This window comes from Erinaceus europaeus, chromosome 17, assembly GCF_950295315.1.
Source record: "Erinaceus europaeus chromosome 17, mEriEur2.1, whole genome shotgun sequence".
NCBI lineage: Eukaryota > Metazoa > Chordata > Mammalia > Eulipotyphla > Erinaceidae > Erinaceus > Erinaceus europaeus.
The window spans coordinates 54,645,799-54,672,189 of NC_080178.1; the positions used below are offsets into that span (position 1 = coordinate 54,645,799).

The 26,391-nt window shown below is 46.1% G+C and overlaps 1 protein-coding gene across 11 annotated transcripts in view; it reads right to left on the reverse strand.

Annotated features, from left to right (window-relative positions):
* TENM4 (teneurin transmembrane protein 4) overlaps positions 1–26,391 on the reverse strand; it is a 545,270-nt gene that overhangs the window by 75,470 nt on the left and 443,409 nt on the right. For all 11 annotated transcript variants that reach the window (XM_060176742.1, XM_060176743.1, XM_060176746.1 and 8 more), the window contains 2 exons: positions 20,773–20,919; positions 8,670–8,886 (listed from right to left, as the gene is read on the reverse strand). In XM_060176742.1, coding sequence (XP_060032725.1) covers positions 8,670–8,886; positions 20,773–20,919 — 364 coding nt within the window. The remainder of the gene's footprint in view (positions 1–8,669; positions 8,887–20,772; positions 20,920–26,391) is intronic.

Consider the following 26,391-nt stretch of genomic DNA (forward strand, 5'->3'; position numbering starts at 1 on the left):
GACTCCATGTTTCACAGGTTCCCTTTCCCACAGACTCTTTTTTTTTACAGAGTCTGTGTCTCACCTCACCGGCTCTGACTCTCATAGTTCCTGTATCAGGTTCTGATTCTCTCTACAAACTCTGAGCCTGACCCTCTCCATAGGTCTGGCCCTCTTTCAGGACTTGACCCTTTCCATAAGCTGTCACCTCTTCTTCTTTGGAGAGAATCTTTCTTTTTTTTCTTTTCCCTAAAACCTTATCCCACCCTAACCCAGGAGTCTCCTTGAACTCAGTGCCCTGTCAGCTAACTTGTCCAGACTCATTGCCTTGCCCACTCCAGCTAAGGACTTTGGGGAGCCCAGAAAGAGCTGACCATGTCATGCCATAGCTTTCCTCTCCCCAATACCCTGTCCCCAACTATCCTGAAGTAATATTCAAAAGATCTGAGGATGACATTTTGCCAGTGTCCTCTCAGTGGGCTGTCCTGGCAGCATGAGAACTCTCAGCTCTTCATGGAGCTGACCTGTGTGCCCTTTCCAGTTCTTCCCAAGAGAAGATATAAAACCAGAGCTGTGTCTAAGACAGAGAGAAAGAGAGAGAGAGAGAGAGAGAGAGAGAGAGAGAGAGCAACTCTTCAAGGAGGAGCTATCACACATAACCCTGTTTCCAGCTACCTGCTCCTACCCACTGTCTGGTGATGTCATCAGTCCTCCTTGTGATAACTCATCCTCCCTTCCTGACCCCAGCATCTCCTCTCAGGCCCTCATGGCACACAGCCTGCTATGTCCCCTCCAGGTTAGGGGACAGCTGTTGACAGGCAGATGTGCCTCAAGCATAGAGGTCCAGAGAGAAAGATGGTTGTTAGACACTGTCCTCTCCTTTGTCAGGGATACTCCAGACCAGTGGGAGCCTTTCACACTGTGTTAATTCATGTGATGCTGAGGACAGACAGGCAGATGTCAACTAGAGCTATCATGTTCACCAGACCTGCAGGAAGAGTCTGAAATGGCCAGGGAATGTGCTGGGCTCTTGGGACACAGGGGATATGACGGGGAACATGAAGGAGGCCTTCCTCATGTAGTCCATCTGGCTGGATCCCCCCTTTTTATATTTTAAAATATTTTATTTTTTTTTATTATTGACTAAATATTGAGTTACAAGATTATAAGGGGTATAATTGTAATAGAGGGTGCAATTCCATACAGTTCCCATCACCAGAGTTCTGTGTCTCATCCCCTTAATTAGAAACTTTCCTACTGTTTATTACTCTGGGTGTATGGACCTAAATTCTTTTTGAAGTGCAGGAGGTGGAAGTTATGACTTCTGTAATTGCTTCTCTGCTGGACATGGATATTGGCAGGTCAATCCATACCCCCAGCCTGTTTCTATCTTTCCCTAGTCCCTCCTCCTCTTTTTTTTCACCAGAGCCCCAGCTCATTGGTGGTGTTGGGGCTTGAACCCAGGATCTCTAGCATGTAAGTTTGCTGTGCTGCTATTGTGTAAACCCAAGGTCACTTCTTTTTTTAATGTTTTAAAAAAATTTTGTTTTATTTATTTATTTATTTATTTATTATTGCATAGATACAGAAATATAGTGGTTCACTTTCATTCTTATGCATGTTTCAACCCATTTTTTCCAACACCATTTGTTGAAGAGACTCTGCTTTCCCCCATTTAATATTCTGGGCACCTTTGTCAAAGATTAGATGCCCATAGGTGTGGGGGCTTCCTTCTGGGCTCTCAATTCTATTCCACTGGTCAGTGTGTCTATTCATGTTCCAGTACCAAGCAGTTTTGATGACAATGGCCCTAGAATACAATTTGAGATCTGGGAGTGTGATGCCTCCAGTTCTGTTCTTTCTTCTCGAGATTGTTTTGGCAATTCTAGGTCTTTTCTGGTTCCAGATAAACATTTGTAGCATTTGTTCTATTCTCCTAAAAAATGTAGTTGGGATCTTGATGGGGATAGCATTAAATTTGTAGACGGCTCTGGGTAGTATATTCATTTTGATAATGTTATTTCTTCCAACCCATGAGCATGGAATATCTTTCCACTTCTTTGTGTCTTTTTCAATTTCTTTGAGTAGTGACTCATAATTTTCAGTATACAAGTCCTTCACTTCTTTGGTTAGGTTTATTCCTAGATATTTTATTGTTTTTGTTGCTATAGTAAAAGGAATTGATTGTTGGATTTCAGCTTCTTCTACCTTAGTGTTTGCATAGAGGAATGCCACTGACTTTTGAATGTTAATTTTGTAGCCCAACACCTTACTGTATTGCATATAGTTTTTCATAAAAGCCTCGCATGATATGTTGAATTTCTGCAGTGTCTATTGTGATATCTCCTCTTTCATTTATGATCCAATTTATTTGGGTCTTCTACCTTTTTTGTTTTGTGAGTCTGGCTAAGGGTTTGTCGATTATGTTCACTCTTTCGAAGAACCAACATTTACTTTTGTTGATCTTTTGTATGGTTTTCTTATTTTCAATGTTATTGACTTCTGCCCTAACTTTAGTGATTTCTGTCCTTCTGGTTGCTTTAGGGTACTTTTGTTCTTCTTCTTCTAGGTCTTTAAGATGTGCAATCAGGCTGTTTATTTGTGTTTTTTCTTGTTTCCTAATGTGTGCTTGTATGGCTATGAACTTCCCTCTCAGTACTGCCTTAGCTGTGTCCCAAATATTTTGATAGCTTGTGTCTTCATTTTCATTGAACTCTCAAAACATTTTGATTTCTTCCTTGATTTCCTCTTTGACCCAGTAGTTGTTAAGTAGTGTACTGTTGAGCTTCCACATTTTGGGCTATTACGAATCTTTTGGTGATTGTTAAAGTGTTAGTTTAATTCCATTGTGGTGTGAGAAGATGCTTGGGATGATTTCAGTGCTCTTGAATTTGCTGATTCTGTCTTTGTGGCCTAACATATGGTCTATCCTTGAGAATGATCCATGTGGACTTGAGTAAAATGTGTATTCCAGTTTCTTGGGGTGAATGACTCTGAAAGTGTCCAACAGTTCTAGCTTATCTATCTCTTCATTTAGCTCCCTACTTTCTTTATTGTTTTTCTGCCTGGATGATCTGTCAAGTTGAGAGAGTGGGGTGTTGAATTCCCCTATTATGACTGTGTTGCTGTTAATATATTGCTGTATCTCTTTCAGTAGATGTTTGATGTATTTCGATGCCTTCTCATTGGGTGCGTAGATGTTAATAATTGTTCAGTCCTCTTGATTGACTGATCCTCTGAGCATTAAGTAATGTCCATCCCTATCTTTTTAAATTTTATTTATTTTAAAGTCTATCATGTCAGATATGAGAATAGCTGTTCCTGCCCTTTTCTTGTGGGCCATTGGCTTGTATGATAGTTTTCCATCCTTTCACATTGGGTCTGTGTTTGTCTTGTTTATTAAGGTGGGTTCCCTGTAGACAGCATATTTTTGGGTTGTGTTTTCTGATCCATTTTCCTACTCTGTGCCTTCTAATAGGTGAATTCAGGCCATTGACATTTATTATATCAAAGATTAAAGATATTTTAACACCATTCTTGTAGAGTTTTAGAGTGTTCTGATATGTGGCATATTTATGGTGGTCTGACTGTTTATAGGAGAACTTTCAGAACTTCTTTCAGGGCAGGCTTGGTGATAGTTGATTCTTTCAACTGTTACTTATCTGAGAAGGTTTTTATGCCTTCATCTAGTCTGAATGGCAGTATAGCAGGATACAGTAGTCTTGGTTGAAAGCCTTTCTCATTGAGAACTTGATAGATATATTGCCATTCTCTTCTGGCCTATCGTGTTTGTGTGGAGAAGTATGCTTCTAATCTTACGAGTTTTCCTCTGTAGGTGACTCTTTGTTTTTCTCTTGCAGCCTTCAGGATCCTTTATTTTTTATATGTTTATTTATTTATCCCCTTTTTTCCCTTGTTGTTTTTCATTGTTGTTATAGTTGTTATTGATGTCGTCCTTGTTGGATAGGACAGAGAGAAGTGGAGAGTGGAGAGGAAGACAGAGAGGGGGAGAGAAAGAGAGACACCTGCAGACCTGCTTCACCGCCTGTGAAGTGAACCCCCCGCTGGTGGGGAGCCAGGGTTCGAACCAGGATCCTTCCCCTAGTCCTTGTGCTTTGCACCACGTGCACTTAACCTGCTGTGCTACTGTCCGACTCCCCAGTATCCTCTCTTTATCCTTATTTCTTTCCATTCTAAATATGATGTATCTTGGTGTCTTTAAGTCTGGGTTAATTCTGTTTGGGATCCTCTGGGCTTCCTGAACCTTTATGTCTTTGATGTTATCTAGACCAGAGAAGTTCTCAGCTATTGTGTTCTATACAATGCTTTCTTCCTCTCCCTCTCTTTCTTCTTCTGGTAAGCCAATAATGCATATATTATTTCTTTTGAAGTCATCCCATAGATCTCTGTTGTTTTTTTTCAGTATCTCTTAGTCTCTATTTGAGACTATTTACTTCTTTTTTAGTTGTCTTTAATTCGTCCTCAATCTTCCTAATTCTGTCTTAAACCTCATTGATTCTATTCTCTCTCCCCTCTACTGTTTTCTGGAGTTTATCTGTTTTGTTACCCTGTTATTTATTTATTTTAAAAAGGAGACATTAACAAAACTGTAGGATAGGAGGGGTACAACTCCACACAATTCCCACCACCAGATCTCTATCCCTCTATCTCCATCCCCTCCCCTGATTGCTTTCCCATTCTCTGGGATTATGGACCCAAGGTCATTGTGGGTTGCAGAAGGTGGAAGGTCTGGCTTCTGTAATTGCTTCCCCACTGAACATGGGCGTTGACTGTTCAATCCATACTCCCAGTCTGCCTCTCTCTTTCCCTAGTAGGGTGGGTCTCTGGGGAAGCAGAGCTCCAGGACATATTGGTGGAGTTGTCTGTCCAGGGAAGTCTAGTCAGCATCATCCTGGCACCAGGTTCCGGATGTTACTCTGTTCTGATACTGTTTTAGTTGTTCAGCTAGTTCTGTTCTTAGCTCAGCTATTTCAACTTTCTGCTCTCTAATAACCTTGAGATAATTAGTGCTTTTTTCCAGAGTCTCATTTGTTGTTTCTGCATTTCCAAATGACAATTCTTTCAAACTCTTTACTCACTCCTTGTGATTATTTCCTTGTGTTTGTGTGTTGACCTCATTATTTTGTGCTTTAACCTTTGGAGGGGTTATTATCTGGACTCTTATACTGGTTCATTCCTCCAATATTTCTTCTTGTTGATTTAACCATTTTATATAGTATGTTGTGAGGTCGCTCTCTCAGTATTTTTCAAATTACTGATCACTCTTGCCTGGATTGACTTTTGTCTAAATTAGGTAATTAAAAGGTTCACAGTTGTGGAAATTGACAGTTGTTTCAGTATTATTTTAATTCCTGAGTTGGAGCTCAGTGGCTTAAAAGGCTCTTTTGTTCTTTTGCTTCCCTGTAGGCTATGGGAGTCTGAGGGCTTTTAAACTATAAGTAGGCTTCCTAGTTTAATCACTGACTCCTGACCAACAGATAAAGTTGGGTGGGGGAGAGATAATCCAGTGTTTATGCAAAGAGACTCTCACAGCCCCACTGCTAGGCCATCGCTAGGTATAGATCTTCTCCTGAGTTTCCTGGTTAGTTCTCTGTCCCCTGGTGTCAGCACAGGGCCTCACTGATGCTGCTCCAGATTCTGAGGGCAGTAGCAATGGAGATTCACAGTTGCATTTCGTGAGTCTCAGGGGAGTCCTCTCCTCCCTTCAGCCGTCCCCTTGTTGGTGAAACAGACTAGAGGTGGTGTCTCAACTGGTAAACTGCCGAACTGTTACCAGCCACTTAATCTCTCCCTAGGCTCCACTCTGTCCACAAGCCACTTGTGTTTGCACTCACCGGTGATTTGGTGGGTTCCTGAAGTCATTCTACTCCTGTCTTTTTATGGTCCCAGGTGGTCTCCTTTGGTTTTCCTAGTTGACTCATTTTTTTTTTTTAAATAAATTGCCACTAGGGCTTTATCCCTAGGGCATGGTGCTGGCACTAAGAATCCACCACTCTGAGCAACCATTTCTCCACCCCCCCTTTCTATTTTATTTGCGAAGACAGAGAAACTGAGAGGGAAGGGGGAATCAGAGAGTGAGTGAGGAAGATAGACACCTCCAGAAATACTTCACTGCTCATGAAGGGTTCCCCCTTTAAGTGGGGGTGGGGGGCTCAAACCCAGGCCTTTGGTAACATGTGTGCTTAACCAGGTGCTCCATCACCTGGCTCCCCTGGCTTGCTATGGCTATACACAGGCACCAGATCAGATAGGCCTATCAGAGGCCATATTCTCAGGATGCTACCCCCAAACCCAATTCCTTCCCAACAAGAATCCTGGCTGACAACAGCGGGCAGGTGTGGCCTCTTCCATCTTGCAAGCAAGAGTCCAGCCCTTGAAACTGAATTCCGCTCTGCTGGCTGCTGGGCTGGAGGTTCACATTTCATGTCCAGTGAAGGCAGCTAAGCTGGAGAATCTTCCAAACTTCACCTCCACCACCACTTTACCCCACACTCCAAGGCTGGCAACTGAAGTTCTTTCTGGTTTTCCCATTCATCTTAACAACCAAGCCATCCAAACCCAGACTATCCCCCTAGACTCCTGGATGAGGAAGACGGGTCTCACAAAGTGAGGAGCATTCTCTAAGTCTCGGTGAGTATAGGGAACTTGCAATCCAGGCCTGTCTCATTTCAAAGCTTTGTCACCAGGCCCTGCTGCTGCTTTAAAAGACACCATTTCTCAGTCATCTACCAGGCCCTGTGTGAGATGCCTGATTTCAAAGGCTCCCATGAAAGTCAACCATGATTATTACATCAGAATTGAAGGGGTCAGGTGATGGTGTGCCTGATTGAGTACACACATCATAAGATTTAAGAACCTTCTGCATCCCACAATGATCTTAGGTCCATACTCCCAGAGGGTTAAAGAGTAGGAAAGCTATCAGGGGAGGGGTTGGTATATGGAGGTCTGGCAGTGGGAATTGTGTGAAGCTGTACCCCTCTTATCCTATGGTTTTGTCAATGTTTCCTTTTTATAAATAAAAAATTAATAAAAGAAGATTTAAGGACCTGGGTTCAAATCCCAGATCCCCATCTGCAGGGGAGAAGCTTCAGGAGTCAAGAAGCATTGTTGCAGGTGTCTCTGTCTGTTTCCCTCTGTCTTCCTTCCCACTCAGTTTCTTTCTCTCTGCCTCTATCCAATAAATAAAAACTTCAACAACAAAAAAATTAGAACTGGAGGCAGGAGCACAACAATGAGTCAGCTTTTTGAGGGTTTGCAGCACGAATTGGAGGGGAAGTCAGGGTATGGATTTGGGGTGTTTCTAAGACACCATGTCCTTGCACAAGGTAGGAAAGAAGACAACATCCCTGACTCAGCCTTGTGGTGCGACATGCAAGTAAAAAATGAATGTGACTAGATGAAGCATTGTAAACCAAGGCCAACAGGAAATATACCTGCTGCCCTGTCTCTAGATTTCCAAGCATTTGGTTACTCCTCCTCCTCTTCTTTTTTCCCCCCTTTTTTCCTCCATGATTCCTTTTTGTGGCTCAGCTTCTCTCTTGTTACATAATCTCTCTTTAGGGGACTCCTGGTTTCACTACAGTTGATTTGCTGACTGCACCCAGAAAGAGACTGGAGCTTACGCGTCTATGACATTTAATTAACTACCACAGATGTGTTCCCTACATAGCCCAGGAGCTCAAGGCAATCTTCTGGCTCCCAACCCCACTCCTGCCCTTGGGACTCCAGGGTTGGGAGTGGCACCAGCATCAGCCCAGCATCTGTCCTGTCATCCTCTCCCCAGTCTCCCTCAGATCTCATCAGTGGTTGAGCTGTAGACAAAATCTGGTGACCTTCACTCTTCTCACTGTCCCTGAGGGCAAGGCTATGGGAAAGAAGGGGTGGCCCATGCTGCTGCTCTGATATGCCTTGGGGAAGGCTCCGCAGCTTTGACATGGGGACAAGCTCACAAGCAGTGACAAAACCCTTCCTTCTGGGTTTCTAGTACTCAGTCCCTCAGCTGGAAAGCAGGTTGGCTCCTGTGCTCCCTTACACACCTTTGTGCAAGCTGTTTGTCCCCTCTACTTGGAATGCCTGCACTATCAACACCCAGAGAGCCTCTGTTTCTCACCTCTAAATCTCAGTCCTCATGACCTGGCCTGCCCTCTGTCTGTGTCCCCAGAGGCCACTGGGGATGTGTCTGGTCTGTCCCCTTAGTGACAAGTGTGAGTGACCAGGGGGCTGTGTTCCATTCATGTTTTTGGTCCTAGCACAGATGGGCTACAGTAAACATGGTCCAAAATGACAGAACTGGACACAGACAGGACACCCAGGCACTCAGCCCCAGACAGCCTGCCCCGGCCCAACAGCTCTGCACATCCTTTTGGGGATGGTGTCAGCCTGGAGGCTGGGAATCAGCTCTGAGCTGACTGGAGAGCAGGTGTTGATCTGAGATGCCCCTGACCTCTGCTTTCTGGCTCTCTTCATTTATCACCTGTATCTGTAGCAATGCTTTGCTCAGACGATTCCAAAGGCCTTGGGTGGCAGTTTTCCAACATGGGCACCTGGGGCTCTGCCAGACTGCCCAGAGCATTGGATGCCCACCATCCTGGCCTCTTCCATCCCACTCACCCAGAAGTGGCTCTGTTTTCCCACAGAGGGTCCCAGCCAGTCAGGGCTCCCAGACTCACCCGCCATCAAAGGGGTTCTCGCCGGGAATGACGTGGGTGCTGTCCCTGCTCACAAGGAACTTGATGCGGTCATAGAAGGAATGCAGGTTCTGCTGAGACACAGGGGGCTGTGTCTCCTGGATGATGTCCAGGGGGTCAGGGGAGCCCAGGCATAGTGGGTTGACATGGCAGAGGGGCTGGAGGCAGCAGTCAGGGTCCATGCAGTCCACCAGGCCATCTGCAGGGGGACAGATCATTAGGTTATATATTGTGCTTAGTGGGCCATGTGTGTCCATAAGCCTTTGTTTCTCTGCTTTATTCTCTGCAGCCAGGACTTCTCAGGGGCTCCTTGTCTGCAAGGATCACCACTCCTGGCAGATGTTCTTTCTTCCTTTCTTTTTTTTTTTTTCTTCTGTTTTAGATAGAAGGTGACAGAGACAGACAGAGAGAGAGAGAGAGAGAGAGAGAGAGAGAGAGAGAGAGAGAGAGAGAGAGAGAAAGAAGGAGAGGGAGGCTGGGTGGTGGTGCATCTGGTTAAGCACACATGTTAGCATGCACTAGGACCCTGGCTCATGATTCTGTTCCCCATCTGCAAAGGGGAAGCCTCACAAGTAGTGAAGCTGGTCTGCAAGTGTTTCTCTTTCTCCCTCTCTTTTTTGTTTAATTTTTTTAAAAATCATTTTTATTTATTGGATAGAGTCAGCCATAAATTGAGAAGATATGGGGAGACAGAGAAGGCAAGAGAGATAGCGAGACACTTGCAGCCCTGCTTCACCCCTTGCAAAGTTCTACCCCTGCAGGTGGGGACCAGGAACTTGTGCATTGTGGTATGTGTGTTCAACAAGGTGCAGCACCACCTGGCTCCTTCTTCCCTTCTTAATTTTGCCTTGTTCTAGGTAATTAAAAGAAAAGGAGGGGAAAGAGGGAAAAAAAGGAGAGAAGAGAAAATAAAATAAAATGGATGCCAGGAGTGGTGAATTCATCAAGCAGGCACCTAGCCCCACTGACAACCCTAATGGCAATAAAAAGACGGGGGTGGAGGGGAGGGGGAGGGGGGAGGTGAGAAGAGAGGCTCTGCAGCACTGCTCCACCACTTGTGCAGCTTCTGCTTTGCTGCTGGTGGGTGGGTCCTTGTGCATGATGATCAAGTGTGCTTTCTGCAGAGTAAGCCATCCCCTCCACCATTTCTTCTATATTTGCCACTATCGGAAGTACAGAAGACCTAGAAGGGGCTTTAGATATGAAGGCCCAGTGTGGACACTTGAGCCTCTAACTTCAGATGCTGGCTCTCCGAGGGCAGGGGACAGCACACCACAAGACTGTGGCCTGCAGGAGCTGGGCCAACAGGAATTCCTGAAAGGACTTTATGTTATTTATTTATTTATTTGTTTTCTGTTACTAAGGATTCATTACTCTGGGCTGAAATTTTCAGAGAGAGAGAGAGAGAGAGATATGTCAAGAGGGTGAGACGCACCACAGCACCAAAGCCTCCTCCAGTGTGAGAGCCAGGCTGGAACCTAGGCTGCTCAAAAAGCAAAGCAGGGACCCTCCCAGGTGAGCAAGCTTTCTGGCTCCTGGAAGGTTTTAAGCAGGGAATGACCTCACTTGAATCACACCTAGCCCTACACTCAAACCAGCACTGTGCACAAGAGGCAAACTGTAGGTTCACCTGCACTGCCCGCTGACAGACGATGCTGTGGGAGATCCATGTATAATCCTGCTCTGCTATGGAGGAGATGACAACATGGCTGGAACTGAACGTAACTGTGCTATAGGGCATGAGAAATAGCTACAGAGTGGTTTTACTCATAGGCAGAATGGAAACAACTAGAGCCATTGAGCTTGCAAAAACATACCAACAAAACTGAGTCTTAGACTCAGTGAAAATGATGGTGATTGCTGGAGAGGAAGTGGGAGGCCTGGGTAGCAGCATTGGTCTCCCTGTGTGAAAGTGTTCTTTCTGTGTGGGAACGCAGGTGGTGGCAGCAGTAAGGCCTAAATGTGAAGCTGGACTCATAAAAACCTTCTATTATTGCCAATCAACTTGAAATCAATAATAAACAAATGAAAATACATCTGTATTAATGGAAGAACATCTACAAATGGGAGCCCAGACAGATTTTGTTTGTGCTAGGCTGTTGTTGAAGTTGCACGGAAGCTCAGAAGGTTGTTAGAGGCATGAGAGGTGAAGAGGATGGGCCTGGAGAACAGCTGGGGTTGCATGGGGAGGGGCTACCTTCCTCAGCATCTCTTCTGCCCACTCTGTGAAGACCTCTCAGCCTTCTGTGAGGAGGCTCTCTGAGACTGTAGGCAGTTATCCATTGACATGGGGACCTTGGTTTCCCCATCTGGCATCCCTCTCATTGCTGACCTCATGGGGTGGGTCATAGAGTCACTGCCCAGCAGACACTGTGGGTGCCCTGCCTTTCTGGGCACCCACCCACACAGCCATCACCTTGAGCTCCTTAGTAGCTATGTGGTCTGTTTCTCTTCCTAAACTAAAGGTTAACCCCACCCCTTGCTTTATGTGCCCACTTCTGCAGTGTCCAAAGACTTGTGGATTCCTGGGGACAGTGAGGTGACAGGGTATGAACCCCAGTGCCAGAAATCCCAGGGAGAATAAACCCCACTCTCAAACTTACTACCCTGTGACCTTGGGCAACTTAATGCCCCTGGCCCCAGTTTCCCACCTCTCTCACAAGATGGCCATGAATGTCAGAGAAGCTTTTCTTACAGAAACAGAAATGGCAGATATCTATGTCTCCAAGTTGAGCAAGAATGCCTTTGAAAGTGGCTTAGTGATGAGAGCAACAGACTCCCAAGCATGGGGGTGCAGATTCAGTTCCTGCCCCCATATACGCTTAAGCGATGCTTTGATTCTCTCTCTGTTTCTCTCCTTTTTCTGTTCTCTCTCTCATACACAAACAGCTATCTAAAGAGCAGTGGAGGGGGCTGGGTGGTAGCACAGCGAGTTAAGCACACATAGTACAAAGCAGGACCCGTGCAAGGCTTTTGACCCCTGGCACCCCACCTGCAGGAGGGTCTCATCACAAGCAGTGAAGCAGGTCTGCAGGTGTCTATCTTTCTCTCTCCCTCGCTATATCCCCCTCCTCTCTCAACTTCTGTCTTATAAAAAAAAAGATTGATTTTTTTTTAAAAAAAAGCAGTGGACATATGTATTACGCATAGTAAGAGGTAGTGCTTTTTCCTGCCTCTGAACATATTAGCACAAAGCTCACCAAAAGGAGGTCCATTTGTCTTTCATGAGCTCACTGTCGAGGTTCAGCCTGAATCGCATGGGCAAACAAGGCCTCCTCCCCATCCAGAGCTGTCCAGTTGTAGCTCCCAACCTGCAGCAGGCAGACTCTGGCTCACTGGCTGTCTGTCAGACATCGCTTAAACACATAATTGCAGCCCTGGCTGAGGAATATTTGCATTCTGCTATTGATGTGAGCACGACAGATTCAGCGGCTGTGGCTGTAACTCCGCAGAAATGCTCTATTATTCAATCCCAGTGAGCAAGGACGCTGACCATTAAATCAGCCAGCACAATCGAAGGGCCGTGCAAAGTCACGCTTAATTTGAAATTGGATTAGCTCCTGCCTGCTCTTGTTTATCGTCAACACAGTCCCGGACAGCCAGGCTTTTTACCTCTTCATAAACTCTCTGCTCTGTGGCACCTGCTTCCTCATCTCCAGTCCCTAGGGGAGGCTGGCCAGGAGCCACCGCCACTGTTATTATTCATGATAATGGTGCCCAGGTTTTAAGCTTGGTGCTTTTAGGGAAGGATCAAGGAATATGCCACAGCATCTTTGCAACTCTGTGAAGTAGCCACATTGTTAATTTCCCTGCAGAGAACAGTAGCCTGAGGCTCAAAGTGGCATAGTAAGTTGGCCAATATCACACATTCAGTTTTCTTGGGTACAGGTGAGCCGTTGAAAATGTTTGAACTATAAGGGGTAAATTATACTTTGGGAAGAGACTGGCAAATTGTGGGGAGTAAGACCAGAAATGCCCCAATATATAGCTCTCTGGTTTGGGTTTGGTTTGGCGTACTTCCTCTAGCCACATACTTCTCTCATTTACTTGTATGTCTCATAGCTCTTGACTGACTTACAAAATGTACATGTGTCCCATGTCTGCTACGGTCTTTCATTTTAATTCAATTCTTACTTTATCCAGAGCACTGCTCAGCTATGACTTGTGGTGGTGCTGGGGATTGAATCTGGGGTCTCTTGAGTCCTCAGGCTTGAAATAAGTCTGCTTCACCACTATGCTATCTCCCCAGCCCTGCCTGTAGTCTTTTCAGAGGAGTTTAATTTCATCCAAGACAGAGATTCATAGGAGATGGAAGTGAGAGTACCACTCCCTCCCAACTCAGGCATTTCAAGTCCTGCACTCTACCTCATGATCAATGCCCCCAGCTGCCTGCTTTTGCTACCTCTCCTTAACGGTGCTTATTAACACCACAGGAGAAAACCAATGGGGGAATGGTGGAGGTTGCCTTCAAATTAAAGAGCAAAACTAAACAAACAAAAAGAACTCTTCCATAAATCCTAGTCTGAGGAACCTATCTTCCTCCCTGAAATAGACAGAAGCTCCCTTTGTTCCCCTCCCACATCAGAAGGCTGATTCTCCTGCCATGATGTGAGTGAAGGGGCAGAGGTGAATGTCAGAGGCCAGTGGGTGACCTCCAGTTAGGGAGAACGCAGCAGTGGCCTTCCAGCAGTAACTTCTGCTGGGACTGAGAGGACAATGTAAGGGAGCAGAAATGGACAGAAAAAAATTGAGATTAAAAAGAGGAGGCAGGGAAAGGAGAGGGGGCCAGGGGCCTGGGGCATTGGACAGACACTTGGAGGGAGAGAGTGACCTCATGTCTCGGTCTGAGCTTCTCCTGCTGTCTAGAAGGAGGCTTGGGATGGTCAGCCTGTATGGTGGGCTGTGGGCCCTGCACTTGGAGGGAGAGAGGAGGCCAGGAGGGCTGTACAAGTCTACAGGTGGGGACCCAAGCCAGGCTGAGGGCTGCAGCAGCTCCTGAGGGAGAGACCACTTCAATCCAGATCAGAAGGGTGGACAAGAGTCAGGCGAAAGCAGAACAGAGCTGCTGAGGACAGGACTGGATGCCTGTGGGCACATTAATTCCATGTGGAAGCTGTCTGCAGGACTCTATGAAAGGGTGGCATGAGGACAGTGGGTGGCAAGTCCCTTCATCTTTGCAAACTATCTACCTCCTTCTGGCTCCAGATCTCACCTGCCAGCCTCATCTGGATACTGACTGAGGGAAGCTTCCAAAGGGTCTTCTAGCCAGCTATGACAGCATGTGGGGTGGCCGCCATGCATCCCTCTTCCCTGCACACCCAGGAGAAGTTTTTGTTATTTGCTTTAATAAATTGTGTGCCCACTTTGAAAAGGTTTGTGAGATCTTTATCTGCCCCTTTGGAACTTAGGATTTTTAAAGATCAGTCTCCCTCGCATCTTATCTTATCAGAAACAATGTGGCTCACAAAGAGAAAGATACACAGAGAGAGAGAGAGAGACAGAGAGACAGAGAGACAGAGAGAGAGAGAGACAGAGAGAGAGAGAGAGAGAAAGAATGAGCTCTGTGATCTAGCCCTGGGAGACTGGCAGGGGACAGGGGGCAGAGCCCTGTCTACAACTTTTCTGGGATGTCACCTTCCCAGCTTCATCCAACAGTGATCCCAGGTGCTTTTCAGGAGCTGGCAGAGACTGCTACACCCCAAAGATGATTAAAGAGTCTTTATCATAAGGGTATTTTGATTTCATATATATCATAAATAGGTCTTGATTTCAACACCATTGAGGGGAAAAAGGTAAGAAAATAAAAAGGTAAAAAATAAAAACATAGCTTAATAAAATGAATTAATAATGAATTATTTAAAAGGTAAATACTTTATTATATAGAGAAATACATTATAGATGTCAGTGAAAAAAAGGAATTGAAGATTGAGAGCACAGTTACTGATGGAGGGAGTAAGGGAAAGATACCACAGCACTAAAGTTTCCTCCTTTGTGATAGGGGCTGGTTCAAATCTGAGTGTAGATATAACATAGCAGACTTGCTACCCAGGAAGCAGAGTTTAAGTTTTCAAAACTATCACTGGTATAGAAGGTCTGCTTTAAAATGAGCTCCTACTTTACCACACGTGATCAAAGATGCATAGGAGTAGGAGTCAGAGAACTGCGGGATAGACAGAGACAGAGGACTTGAACATGTCATTCCAGGACACACAGCTTAAAAAAGCAAGAGGTGGGGCTGGGCAGTGATGAAGCAGGTTAGCACACACGTTACAGTACACAAGGACCCAGGCTCAAGGCCCCAGTCCCCACTAGCAGAGGGGAAGCTTTACACATGGTAAAACAGAGCTGCAGCTCCCCTCCATCTCTCCCTTCATTGTCAATTTCGCTCTGTCTTATCAAACAAAGGGAACTATAGCCACTGAGGGTGGCTGATTTGTTGTGTAGGCACCAAGACCCAGCAATAACTGTGGTGCCAATTAAAAGAAAAAGCAAAAACAATTTGGCAGGATTCAAATTCAAACAGCCTGGATACACACAGTGGACTCTTAACAACTGTGCTAAGTCATCCATCCTCAAGCACTTAAAATCTGCAGGTGTGTAATCCTCATAACGGTCCAGCAAGGTAAGCATGTAATTCCCTTGTTTCAATCACTTAGCATCTCTGGCCCAGAGTCCATCTCTGAAACAGGCATGAAATGAACAGCTCAGCATGTAACAAAGAAGAGGCCCAGAACAACTCTTCACAAAGGGCTTCTTAAAGATATGCTGTGAGCGGGGCACAAAGGAAGTCACACTGTGTGTCAAGGTTACCAAGCCTCCCCGCTTCCAGTTTTTGCTGGTTTATCATCAATCAATCAATTGATCGGTCAATCAGAGTCCTGGCAAAATCTGGGTGCATGCTGGATTGACTGAGCATCATATTCAGGATCTATGTCCTGTTTTTAATCTAGATAACTACCACAAGTGAAACAACAATAAAGCCAATCCCCACTCAGCTGCATCATCACCACCACTACTACCAGCAGCAACAGCATCACCATTGCCTCGCTGTTTAGAAATGTGGTAGCAACAATTTTAAAGATGCATAAAATTTGAGTTCAATCCGGAAAGACCGCCTTAATCCTAGCACCTTAGGGAAGGGGGAAACAGAAAGTTCTCCAACAACTTGAGAGCCACTGTTGGCTTCTTGATGGAGCCAGAGTCAGGTCTGGGCACAGGGACAAGTTCTCATATGTGGATGGACAGAGAAGTCATCATAGGGGATGGTAAGAATGCCACACAGCTTTTGGTGTGGTTTTGTTGTTGTTGTTTGTTGTTGTTTGTTTGTTTCCTTTTGGGGGAGGCATGCACAGCTACTTTGTCAACTATGAGAAGACATACATGTTATGCTTGTCATGTCAGTTTGCTTGAGGTCCTGTCACAGTCAACAGTCATAGGCACACAGGCCATGTGGGAGGGCTCAAGCCTGGGGTCCTGGATCAGATCCTACTAATGTCTTCCAGTGTGATTTAGGTGTGTGCCATGACCAGGAGTTCTAGTCTCACTGTCTGTACCTTGCAGGGAGCCAGCAGGAGGGGCCTCCCACCCACATCCTCTGTTTACTGTCCCTTCTGGTCCCTTTACTTTACAATAAACTCAGCCAATCCCTTCTCCATGCTCTAGAGCCAGCCCAGCCCAGAACAATCACTTAGCCAGACACCCACACCTTTCCTCCACCCAACCTGCCTTCTCTGCAATAATGCTGCATCCTGGCCATGACTGACAGAGGAAACTACTTCACTCTACCTCCATCAGATTCAGCTGGATAATGATCTCCTTCAAGCTACCACGAGGTTCCAGGCTCATTGGTCTTTAGGGTCCCTTGGAAAGGGTCCCAGTGGTACTGAGTAGACAGCAGGGGTTTCACTGATATGTGCTGGACTGAGTTGAAGATAGTCCGGTGTTAAATTGGCTCTCTCTGTGTTGCCTTGCACAGCCTGCTCTGTTGCACTTGCCACTACAACTCTTCATTTGGCCAAGACCCAGAGGGACAGGTCAGTAAGGATAGCTTCCCCACTGTTATTTGAAACTGTCCACCCCCATGATTATATACCCTCTACTCAAATCAGAGCACCTTGGAACCTTTTGCGTGATTCTTCCATTGGTGAAGAGTCCACCCAGCCTGCAGGGCTTAAGGTGAGGTGCTTCTTCATCTGACAGTTGTTAATCCAAGGCCAAGTTCTCCCAACCATCAGTCTCTGTGGCTATCTGACATTGTGATTATGATGATCCAGGGCATGTCACAGTTTCCAGAAGGGGATCCAAGCATCTGACAACACAGGCTAAATGAGGGGGTTGGTGCTCCTTTATCACATTAGTTACGCACTGTATAGCAGACACCTACTGTTTCTCTTTCCCTTCTGGCTCTGAACTCTGTAAGGATGGAGACTGTGTCTTCTCGGTCTCTGGGGCCAGTAGACACTCAGTTCACACTTTTCAACAACATGAAAGAATTTGGGTCACAGTCCAATTTATTAGCTTGCTTTGCCACCAGAACAGACCCATCACTAGTCCAAAAGCTGACGGGAAATTAAAAGGCTACCCCAGGGAGACATGCTTTCACTGACGAATCCTACCAAACTGTCAAAGAAGATCAAATACATATCCCACTCAGACTCTCTCAAGAGGTCCAAATGCTCCCTGACACATTCTAGAAGTTCAGCCTCACCCAAACACCCAAGCCAGTAAAGGTCATCATCAGGCACCCATGCAGCAGCCCAGAAAAATTCCAGAGATGCAAAAGCTGTGGTCTCCTACAGATGGGGATTTTTCCCAGTCCCTGCTGACTCATCTCTCATGGCTGCTGGCAGCAACTCCATCCCCCTGGGGGCTGTCAATGCTCCCCACCCCCACCTCATCCTATTCTGACTAGCTGCTGTGGGGCTCTATCTTTTTGCTCCTGTATGCCCACAACCCCTGTACACACCGTGAAGTGGACAGGCTTTGAAGGGTGGCTGAGAGAGGTGACCTACGGTACTTCCTACTGGCAGATAAAGGAACCCATCTTTGCAGCCCAATCTTGCATGCAAGCTGGGGTCACCACATCCTTTTCCTTGCACATTTCTCAAGGACATTCTGTTCTTTTGCTGCTCACATGTTCAACAGCTGTTCAGGGGTTTGGTCCAAGAGCCTGGATTCTTGAGAAGGAAAATAACTTCATGATGTGGCTCCTTTCTCCTTCTCCTTGAACCACAGGGTCACTCTTCATAGTCACTGAAATTCTGTCCTCAGCAGGGGGTGCCAGGGAGCAGATGCAGGAAGAGCAAACACTATCACATTTTAGCACCTTATCTGGACAGAAGGGACACTTTGTGTTCTTCCTGCTGTGCTCTGCCTTTGCCCAAGAGGATCTCAATGAATGGAAAGCACTTTCTTTTTCAGAAAACACCAGCCTACCTGCTCAAGGACCACCTTATTGATGATTATACCCCGGCTTCTACAATCACCAGCACAACTCTACATTAGCACTTAGCTGTGGGTCTTTCTCCCTCCCCTGAGTTCCTGGGGAGCAGGGACAGGACTGACTCATCTCTGTACCTGGCATGGAGACTGATTCCATATAAAAACTCTGCATATTTATGGAACACGAGCATTCACAAGCTGCACAACTTTCAGACCAGTGAAGGGGCACCTCAGGCCTGTGAGATCACCCCAGCAGCCTCTGACTTGCTTCCAGGGCCCACAAGCGCCTTGCCAACAACCACTCCAAGGGTTGAGGGCTCAGTACACCAAACTCCACCATCCCCTGGAAACAAGCTGCAGGCAGAAGGGCTGAAAGATGGCTCAGACACAGACCAGCAGTCAGCAATAACCCTCTCTATGCTTGCTGGAGTTAACTCAAGGCAATGGGCCAGAGCAATCACAACAGCACACACTTGGCCTTTTAATCTGTATGATACTTTTGAAATTTTAGAAATGGACTGAGTAAAAAAGTCCCAGAGGTTGGGATGTTGAGTTTCTGGCTGGTTGGCTTTCTATTCTAGGCAGAGCACTAGAAAGTGTTTTGGCACACTCATAAGAGAGCTGTAAAAACAATGTTTAGATCAGACCAACTGTGAGGGCATCGTTAGAAAGGCAAGGTTCACTCTGTCAAATCTTTTCCATACTTCTTTCTTTCCTTTCTTTTTTTTTTTTTTTTCTCTCTTTGTGCTTTTCTAATAGCTTCCAGGTATTGACACATTCAGGCAAAATCAATCCCACTTCCACGTGGGAAAGCAGAGGACATTATGGATGTATTTATTCAAGTTTGCACAACAGAAAGCTGCAGGCTACTTCTGGGACTAGTTTACAGGCTGGAATATTCTCATGAACAAGTGCCTCACTAGAGTGCAGGGAAGTCTACAGCTTGCTTGAGGTTACACAGGGAGTCAGAGTCAGAACTGGTTGGGTCTCTTCATGCTCGCTAATTCATGTTCTATAAGACTAGACCTTCTTGCCCTGTGGTTCTGACTGCCATACTTGAAAAGTTTCAATGGCAAGAACAATTTGGAACAGTCTGCCAAGTCCTTTAAAACTAAGAATGGAAATACCTCAAAACCTTTCAGTACTACTCCAAGGCATTTAACAGAAGGACACAGAAACATGGATTCAAAAGGATCTTTACACCTCTGCATTCACAGAGACACTATTCACAACAACCAAAAACATGGAATCAACCTTAGTGCCCATGGACAGATGACTATGTAAAGGAGCTGTAAAGAAGGTGTGGGATAGATACTCAGTGGGGCACTACTCAACCAGTATGTGTGGCATTGTGCCTTTTGAGACAAAAGGGATGGGACTTAAGGTGATTAATCTAAGCAAAAGAAAAGAAAAAAAAAAAAAAAGAGCAAGTGTAGGGAAACTGTGAGGATATGGTTGAGCTTGGTGGAACCTCCCATAGAAAGATGGATGCCTGAGGAACACGGTCTTCCTGTCAGCCTCTCTCTACCAGAGATTGAGCATGGGAGAGAATGGCCTTCAGGTTCAGCTTCACCTGTCAGACTCTCTGCCTCACAGGGACTCTGCATTCCCAATACAATAGCTTACTTCCTTGTCTTTAAACCAAATGGTCTGCTTATTCAAAAGCTACCAGAAGTTATCATACCTGACCCATCTTCTCTCTGCCCTCAGAACACCTGCCTGTCTGCTAACTACTGATAACCCTACTCCCTCATTCCCAAAACTGCTCTCCTGCTTACACAGATGCTATCAGAGGCCCCTTTTCTCACTTCTTTGTTCTTGCCCTTCTGAATAAGACTATCACCAAACCTCACCCTCCTGACATGCAAGGACCCCTACACCCATGCACATCAAAGCCTAGCTTCCTCATTCCTTAGATCACTCACCTGATAGTTTTCCCAACACCTTACTTCTCTCTGCCCCTTTTCTGCTTTAACCATATATGGCATAAACAAGCTACCTCCTTCTGCAACCCCTTAAAAGCCTTGCCTTTCTGATCAATAGATGGATCATTGCTATCAGCTTGGTCTCCTCTGGGTCATCTCTTGTCGTGGACACAGAGTGAGTCCCATAAGATTCAGCTCCTGCTGCCTCGGGTGACGTTCTCCTAGACCTCTGAATCTGGAGCACAACAAGGTGAGCATGCCAGGAGTCTGCACCCGAGAAGAGGCCTCTCCACAAGAAGAACAGCAAGCAAGGATGCAAAAGATAACTACTGATGGCTGCCTTCATATGTGCAATCCAATAATAAAAACAAACAGACTTGCCAATTGACAATAACCAAATTGACTCACACACTGTAAAACCTATAGGAGATACTGGAGGGGTTGGGAAGGGAGGCGGTGGGCCCAGGTTCAGGGGGGGGGTTCAGTGATGTGAGGGTGCTAGAGCTTTGGTGGCAGGTGTGGTGAGTCGTTCACAAACATGCACAGGCATGGGACTGGACTCGTATACACAGTGTCTTAGAACACTGCACACCGGTGTTCAGTGAGAAGAGTAATGGAAGAACCAATCTGATTACAACATCACAGAATGAGGATGCACAAAGCTGCTGTGCCCCGAAGCCTGCTAACGCAACAGTGCCCTAGTCCCAGCAGAGCCCTACCTCCGTCGTTGTCTTTGCTGTCACCGCAGGCGGTCTCCATGGCTGTGTCGCAGCCAGCGCCTCTCCAGCCCAGCTGGCACACGCAGTGCCATCCACTGAGGTCCAGGGTACACCTGCCATTCCCGTTGCACAGTCCTGGGCAGCCCTCTGCAAGGCAAAGACACAGAGTGGAGGTCTGGATGCCCACAGGGACATACACACACATACACACACTCAATGCCGTCTGCACAGCCACTGGCCCCAGCATGGGAATGTCCTCTGCCTAGGGAAGTGGGGCTCATCAGCACTGCCACTGGGTGAGCCAGAGATGGGATCTGAAAGGTGACTGGACTGACTAAGGGTACCTAGTTGGGGAGTGGCACAGTTAGGAAATGGTGGTTGAGGAGAGGGGTGGGGTGGTTTAACATTCACACAGTCAGTATCTCAGGTCTACTCTTCCAAGAGGGAGGAGGGCTGAGGAGAAAGGTGTTGGAGAATGGTGTAAGGGACATGACCTGCAGAGTCCCACCACAGCTCCCACTTCCCTCTTCACTCCTTCCTGCCTGATTCTCCCAGCAGCCACTTGGATGGGAGACCTTCTCTCTGCTCTCTCCTCAGCCCCTTCACTCCTCCTGCATCTCATTCTCAAGGGCTGGGCTTTAGGCTTTTTGATTCTCTTGTTTTAGGCTGGGGTTGGGGGCACAACATAATGGCAGCACAAATGACTTTCAGGCCTGAGAGAGACTCTGAGGTCCCAGGTTCAATTCCTGGTACCAGCATAAGCCAGAGCTGAGCCAGCAGTGTTCTAGTCTTTCTGAATATGTTTCTCTCTGATTAAAAAAATAAAAATAATTATATAAGATACTTTCAAAAATTAAGCATCAATTAGTTTGTTCTGTTTTCTCAATAGCTGTCTTTGCGTCTGAGGCTGAGGGGTTAGGCCTTTCATTTCTCATCCTCTCTGCAGACATGGAGCAGAGGCCTCTCACGAAGAAGAACCCAAAAGAACTTCCCGGGTGAGCTGCCTCACACACATAGGCCCTGCAGGCGCTCAGCACTGCTCCCTTCACCTGCCTACCTGCTCACCTACCACTCACCAAGCACCTTCCCCAGGCTGGTGCTGAAGGTAGAGGTCAATGAGGCCTTTTCTAGTCTTTTTGAGGGGTATGTCGCCTACCAAAAGAGGCAGATTTGTGTTAGCCAACTACTGCATCACTAAAGACCCGAAGGGAAAATTGTAAGGGGTATGTGTGCATGTTGGGGGTAGGGATGCGTGCTAACAGAGGATAGTCCTCTGCCTGGAGGGACTCAGGGATTTTAGGCAAGATTTTAACTTTGCCTCACACTCTACAGAGACTGATCATAAGCAGGGGAGGGGGTGGAAGGAGTTTATTACTCTCTCGTTTTCTTTTACTTATTTTTGAGGGAGAGAGAAACCACAGCACCGGAGCTTCCTCCAATGTGATGGGGGCCAGGCTTGAACCTGGGTCACACACATGGAGAAGCAGTGCACTATACAAGTGAGCTATTTCTCTCTGGCCTGTTTCAGGCTATCTGAGTACTATCTTTCAATCCTGCCTGCTTGCATTCGTGGCTCAGAAATCTGAGTTTGTGAATCAATCTTCTTACATGGTTTACTTCTGCTTCTCTTATTCTCATTTGAATCCTGGTTCTAAGAAACCTGCCAGATTTTCCCAGAGTGCCAGGCACAGATTCCCTGAAAAGTCACTCAAGCCTTCTCTGCACTTCTGCTTGGCCTTGGGGGGGTTAGGGGCATGGAAGTGAAGGCACTTCATCTCCCTCAAAGATGAGTTTATCACTCTAAGCAGCAGACTGCTAAAGATATGGCCACAAATGGGGTTTTAATGTTTGTCATTAAATAAATGAAAGTCAATTCCATCTTCTTAAATAGGATGGCAGTGGGGGCAAGCTGCCCATTTCTTGAGGGGTGCTCCAAGCTAGGGTGGGATCCCTAGAAAGACCAGTGGGTGGCAGAGAGTATGTAATCTTTGCACAGTGGAAGCTTCCTGGGGAAGGTGGGAAGCCACTGGACTGGCCTCTCTAAAGGTGATGGAGAAAGCTATTGTCAAAACAGGGAGCAGGGACGGAGTGTGACATGCAGGCCATTGCCTTTGCCAATAACTAGCCACTCCTCCTCTTAGCATTCACAGGTCCATCGCCCAGTTATTCTCAAGTCAAAATGTGGTCATCTGAATTTTCTTTCTTTCTCTTCTTCTTGTGGCCCTGGGGCCTCACACTTGCATGGTTCTGCTGTTCCCAGGAGATTTCTTCATTCTTTGTATTTTAGACAAAAAAGACCACAGCACTGCTTCACCATCCATAGAGTTTCCTCAGAACTGTCCATGGAATTTCCGTGTGGCTCCAAGGCTCAAACCTGGGTTTTCCAACATGGTAAGGCATATGTCCTAGGAGGAGAGCTCTTTCCTAATATTCCTTTCAGAAGAGACTCCTTTGTACTGGACATTTGTCTTGGAAGAAGTAGGATCCAAGGGATTGCTTTCTCTTACAAGATGGAGGCTCCGGCAAGGTGCAGGGCATCTCGTCTCTACCACCACTCAGTGGCTCCTTTAATCTTTTTGCAGCCCAGTCTGCTTATTAATTGGGTCTTTGAGATGGTTAGAAGATTACGTGAAAATGATGCAAGAGGCTGCACAAACAATTAAAACATCACATCTGCCACTACTCACCCTCATCTTTTCTATATTTTGAGTAGAGGGCATGAAACATTATAAATTGTACCCATACCTTAGGCAGGGCTCAGAGAAAGACAAAACAGGAAATCAAGGCAGTACGACACATCAGAGTCAGAAATATTTTCCAGTGGGAAGACTGTGGCAGTCATGTTACCATGTGTAAGGGCTCAGGTTCAAGCCTCAGGTCCCCACCTACAGTGGTGAAGCAGTGCTACAGGTGTCTGTCGCTTCTTTTCTTTGTCCTCCTCTCCCTATCTCTTTCTCATCTTCTATATAAATAAAATGACCACCAGGGATGGTGGAATTGTGCAGACACCAAGTTCCAGAAATAATCCTGATGGCAATAAAAAGAAATAAGGGGGGGGGAATCCCTAGAAGGGTGTGATAATAGTTTAAGCTTATAAGCCTATGTGATCTGTTGCAGACTCATCTATGCCATGATAGCTTGAGAGCTGCTAGGCAGAATTTATGAATGAATGAGCATGTGCTACATACTTGCCATACAACAGTAACTCTAACCAGTCACATGCTTTCTAAGACTCTGATCTGCCAGAGCGGTTCTGACTCCACACCATCTAATCATGATTTTTCAAACAAATCCATGTGTTATCATTATCATAGGATGTGAGGTTTGGAGCTGGATGGACTTCAGTTCAAATGCCAGCACCATATATACCACCTCTGTGATGAGTAGCACGTTCATTCAATTGTCCAAGCCTCAGTTTTCCAGTCTGTGAAACTGAGGCAAGACTGAATTCAATGAGTTTTTGAGATGATAACCGAGATGACACTAGCTGATTATTTAGTACTGTGGGTCATATAAGTAATATTCAATAATTGACACCTGCTGGTATTATTTCAAGTCTACTTGTATAACATCAACAAGGCATGTGTGAAAGATGAATCAACAAGGCATGAATCAGAAAGATAACTAGCCAGCTCAAATGGTGTCTATGTTTGAGTCAAAAGTGACAGCTTGTCTCCTCATGAAAACAAACTTTCTCAAGGAGAGCAAAGACAAACTCAGTGCAGGACCATGGGGGGTTGCATGTGGCCCAGTGGGGGCACTGAGACAAGTTCAGGGCACGACTCCCAGCCCAGGCCCACCATGCATGCTCTCCTTGAGAGAAAAGACAGCATCCTGCCCTTGAGAGAACTATACTTAAATCACCAATTTTGCAATTAGTTTAGTGTCTTCCCTCCTCCATAAAGGTAACTCTGACCCTAAACCAGTGCTTTGCCTATCGTAGGAACTCTATATGCACTCATCAGAATGGGTCACTGTGTGGAGAACTAGGTTCTGGTCTTGCCTGTTGGAGTCTCCCTTGTGGAGATTTGGAGATTTGAAACTCTTGGGGCTTAATTTCCTCTTCTAGAAAATGAGAGACTGGAAGAGATGAATGATCTGTAAGGCCTTCAAGTGTAACCAATACCGGTAAAGAAGGTCAAAACAACTTCAGCTGGGGGTCTGGGCGGTAGTAAAGTGGGTTAAGTGCACATGGCGCAAAGCACAAGGACTGGCATAAGGATCCTGGTTTGAGCTCTCGGCTCCCTACCTGCAGGGGCTCACTTCACAAGCGGTGAAGCAGGTCTGCAGGTGTCTGTCTTTCTCTCCCTCTTCTTGTTTCCCCTTCCTCTCTGTCCTATCCAACAACAACAACGATAAACAACAAAGGCAACAAAAAAAGTGGGGGTTGGGGGGAATGTCCATTCGGAGCAGTGGATTTGTAGTGCAGGCACCGAGCCCCAGCAATAACCTTGGGGGCAAAAAAAAAAAAAAAGATAACCTCAGCTGTGATGGTTTTGTTGTGACTCTCAACAAGTTTGACGCAGCAGCAAGCTTGAGAAGAGGTGCCATCTGTTCTCCATCATTTTATCTTCCATTTCTCTAGACCCCACTTTGTTTTAGGAAGGCTTTACAATAGATCTGTCTTGTCATCTCAAACAACACTTTGGAAAGCGAATTTGGTGGAAAACTAGCTTTCTGAGATCTTCAAGTAACAATTTCCATGATCAAATAAGTGTGGGAAACATTGCGTCCTGTATTCTTACCCTATCAACAGAAAGGCATATCAAATATCCACAAAGACTCTGAGACATCTTAAGGAAATCTGATGATTTGATAATCAGGACTCTTTGCCCTCTACCAAATGGCCCTTGGCAACCATGTGGAATACTCCATCTGCTGAAAACCACTGTGGGAAGCCTGCCTGTAAAGCTCTTCTGAGCAGGCAGACTCGGGTGGAGAAGAGGCCACCGGGGAAAACACTGGGACACTATCCACAGTCAGGGTGTTTAGCTGGACAAAGCCACACCCTGAGCTCCCTCACTGTCCTCTACATTCTAAGCCTGCAGCCCAGCTCTAAGCATCTGTGGTTGGCTGAGCTATGCTTTCATCCAGCAGCTTGTTCTGGCTTCTCATGCCTTCCCACTCCTCTTGACACCTTCTGAGGAACCCCCTTTCTGTGTGACTTTCTGGCTTTCTTAAAGCCACAGGCCAGCCCTAACTCACTACGAAGCTCATTAGTCCTGCAAACCCAGAAACTCCTCAATAATTCAGAGTCTCCAGGTGACATTAACAATCCCCTCTGGAAAGGACTCACACCAGGCATTTTGCTAGAGTCAAAATACTGGCATTTTAAGGTTCAGAGCAGGGCTCAACTCTTCAAAAGAAATGCTACCCTTTCAGTGACAAGGGACTGCTTTCTCTCCAAACTTCAGCTTGAGCCGATGAAGAAGAATCCCTTAGACGTGGCATCAGGTGTGAGAAGCAAAGCCTTTCAAAATCCTTAGTGGCATTTGCTTTTGGCTCTGTGACACACACTAGAAGAGACACTGCTCTTCCTGGTCCTCCCTGGCTTTCTCCCCACTGCAGTCACATCCTACACAAAGCCAACCTCGTCTCTCATCTAGTTGAATGGTCTCT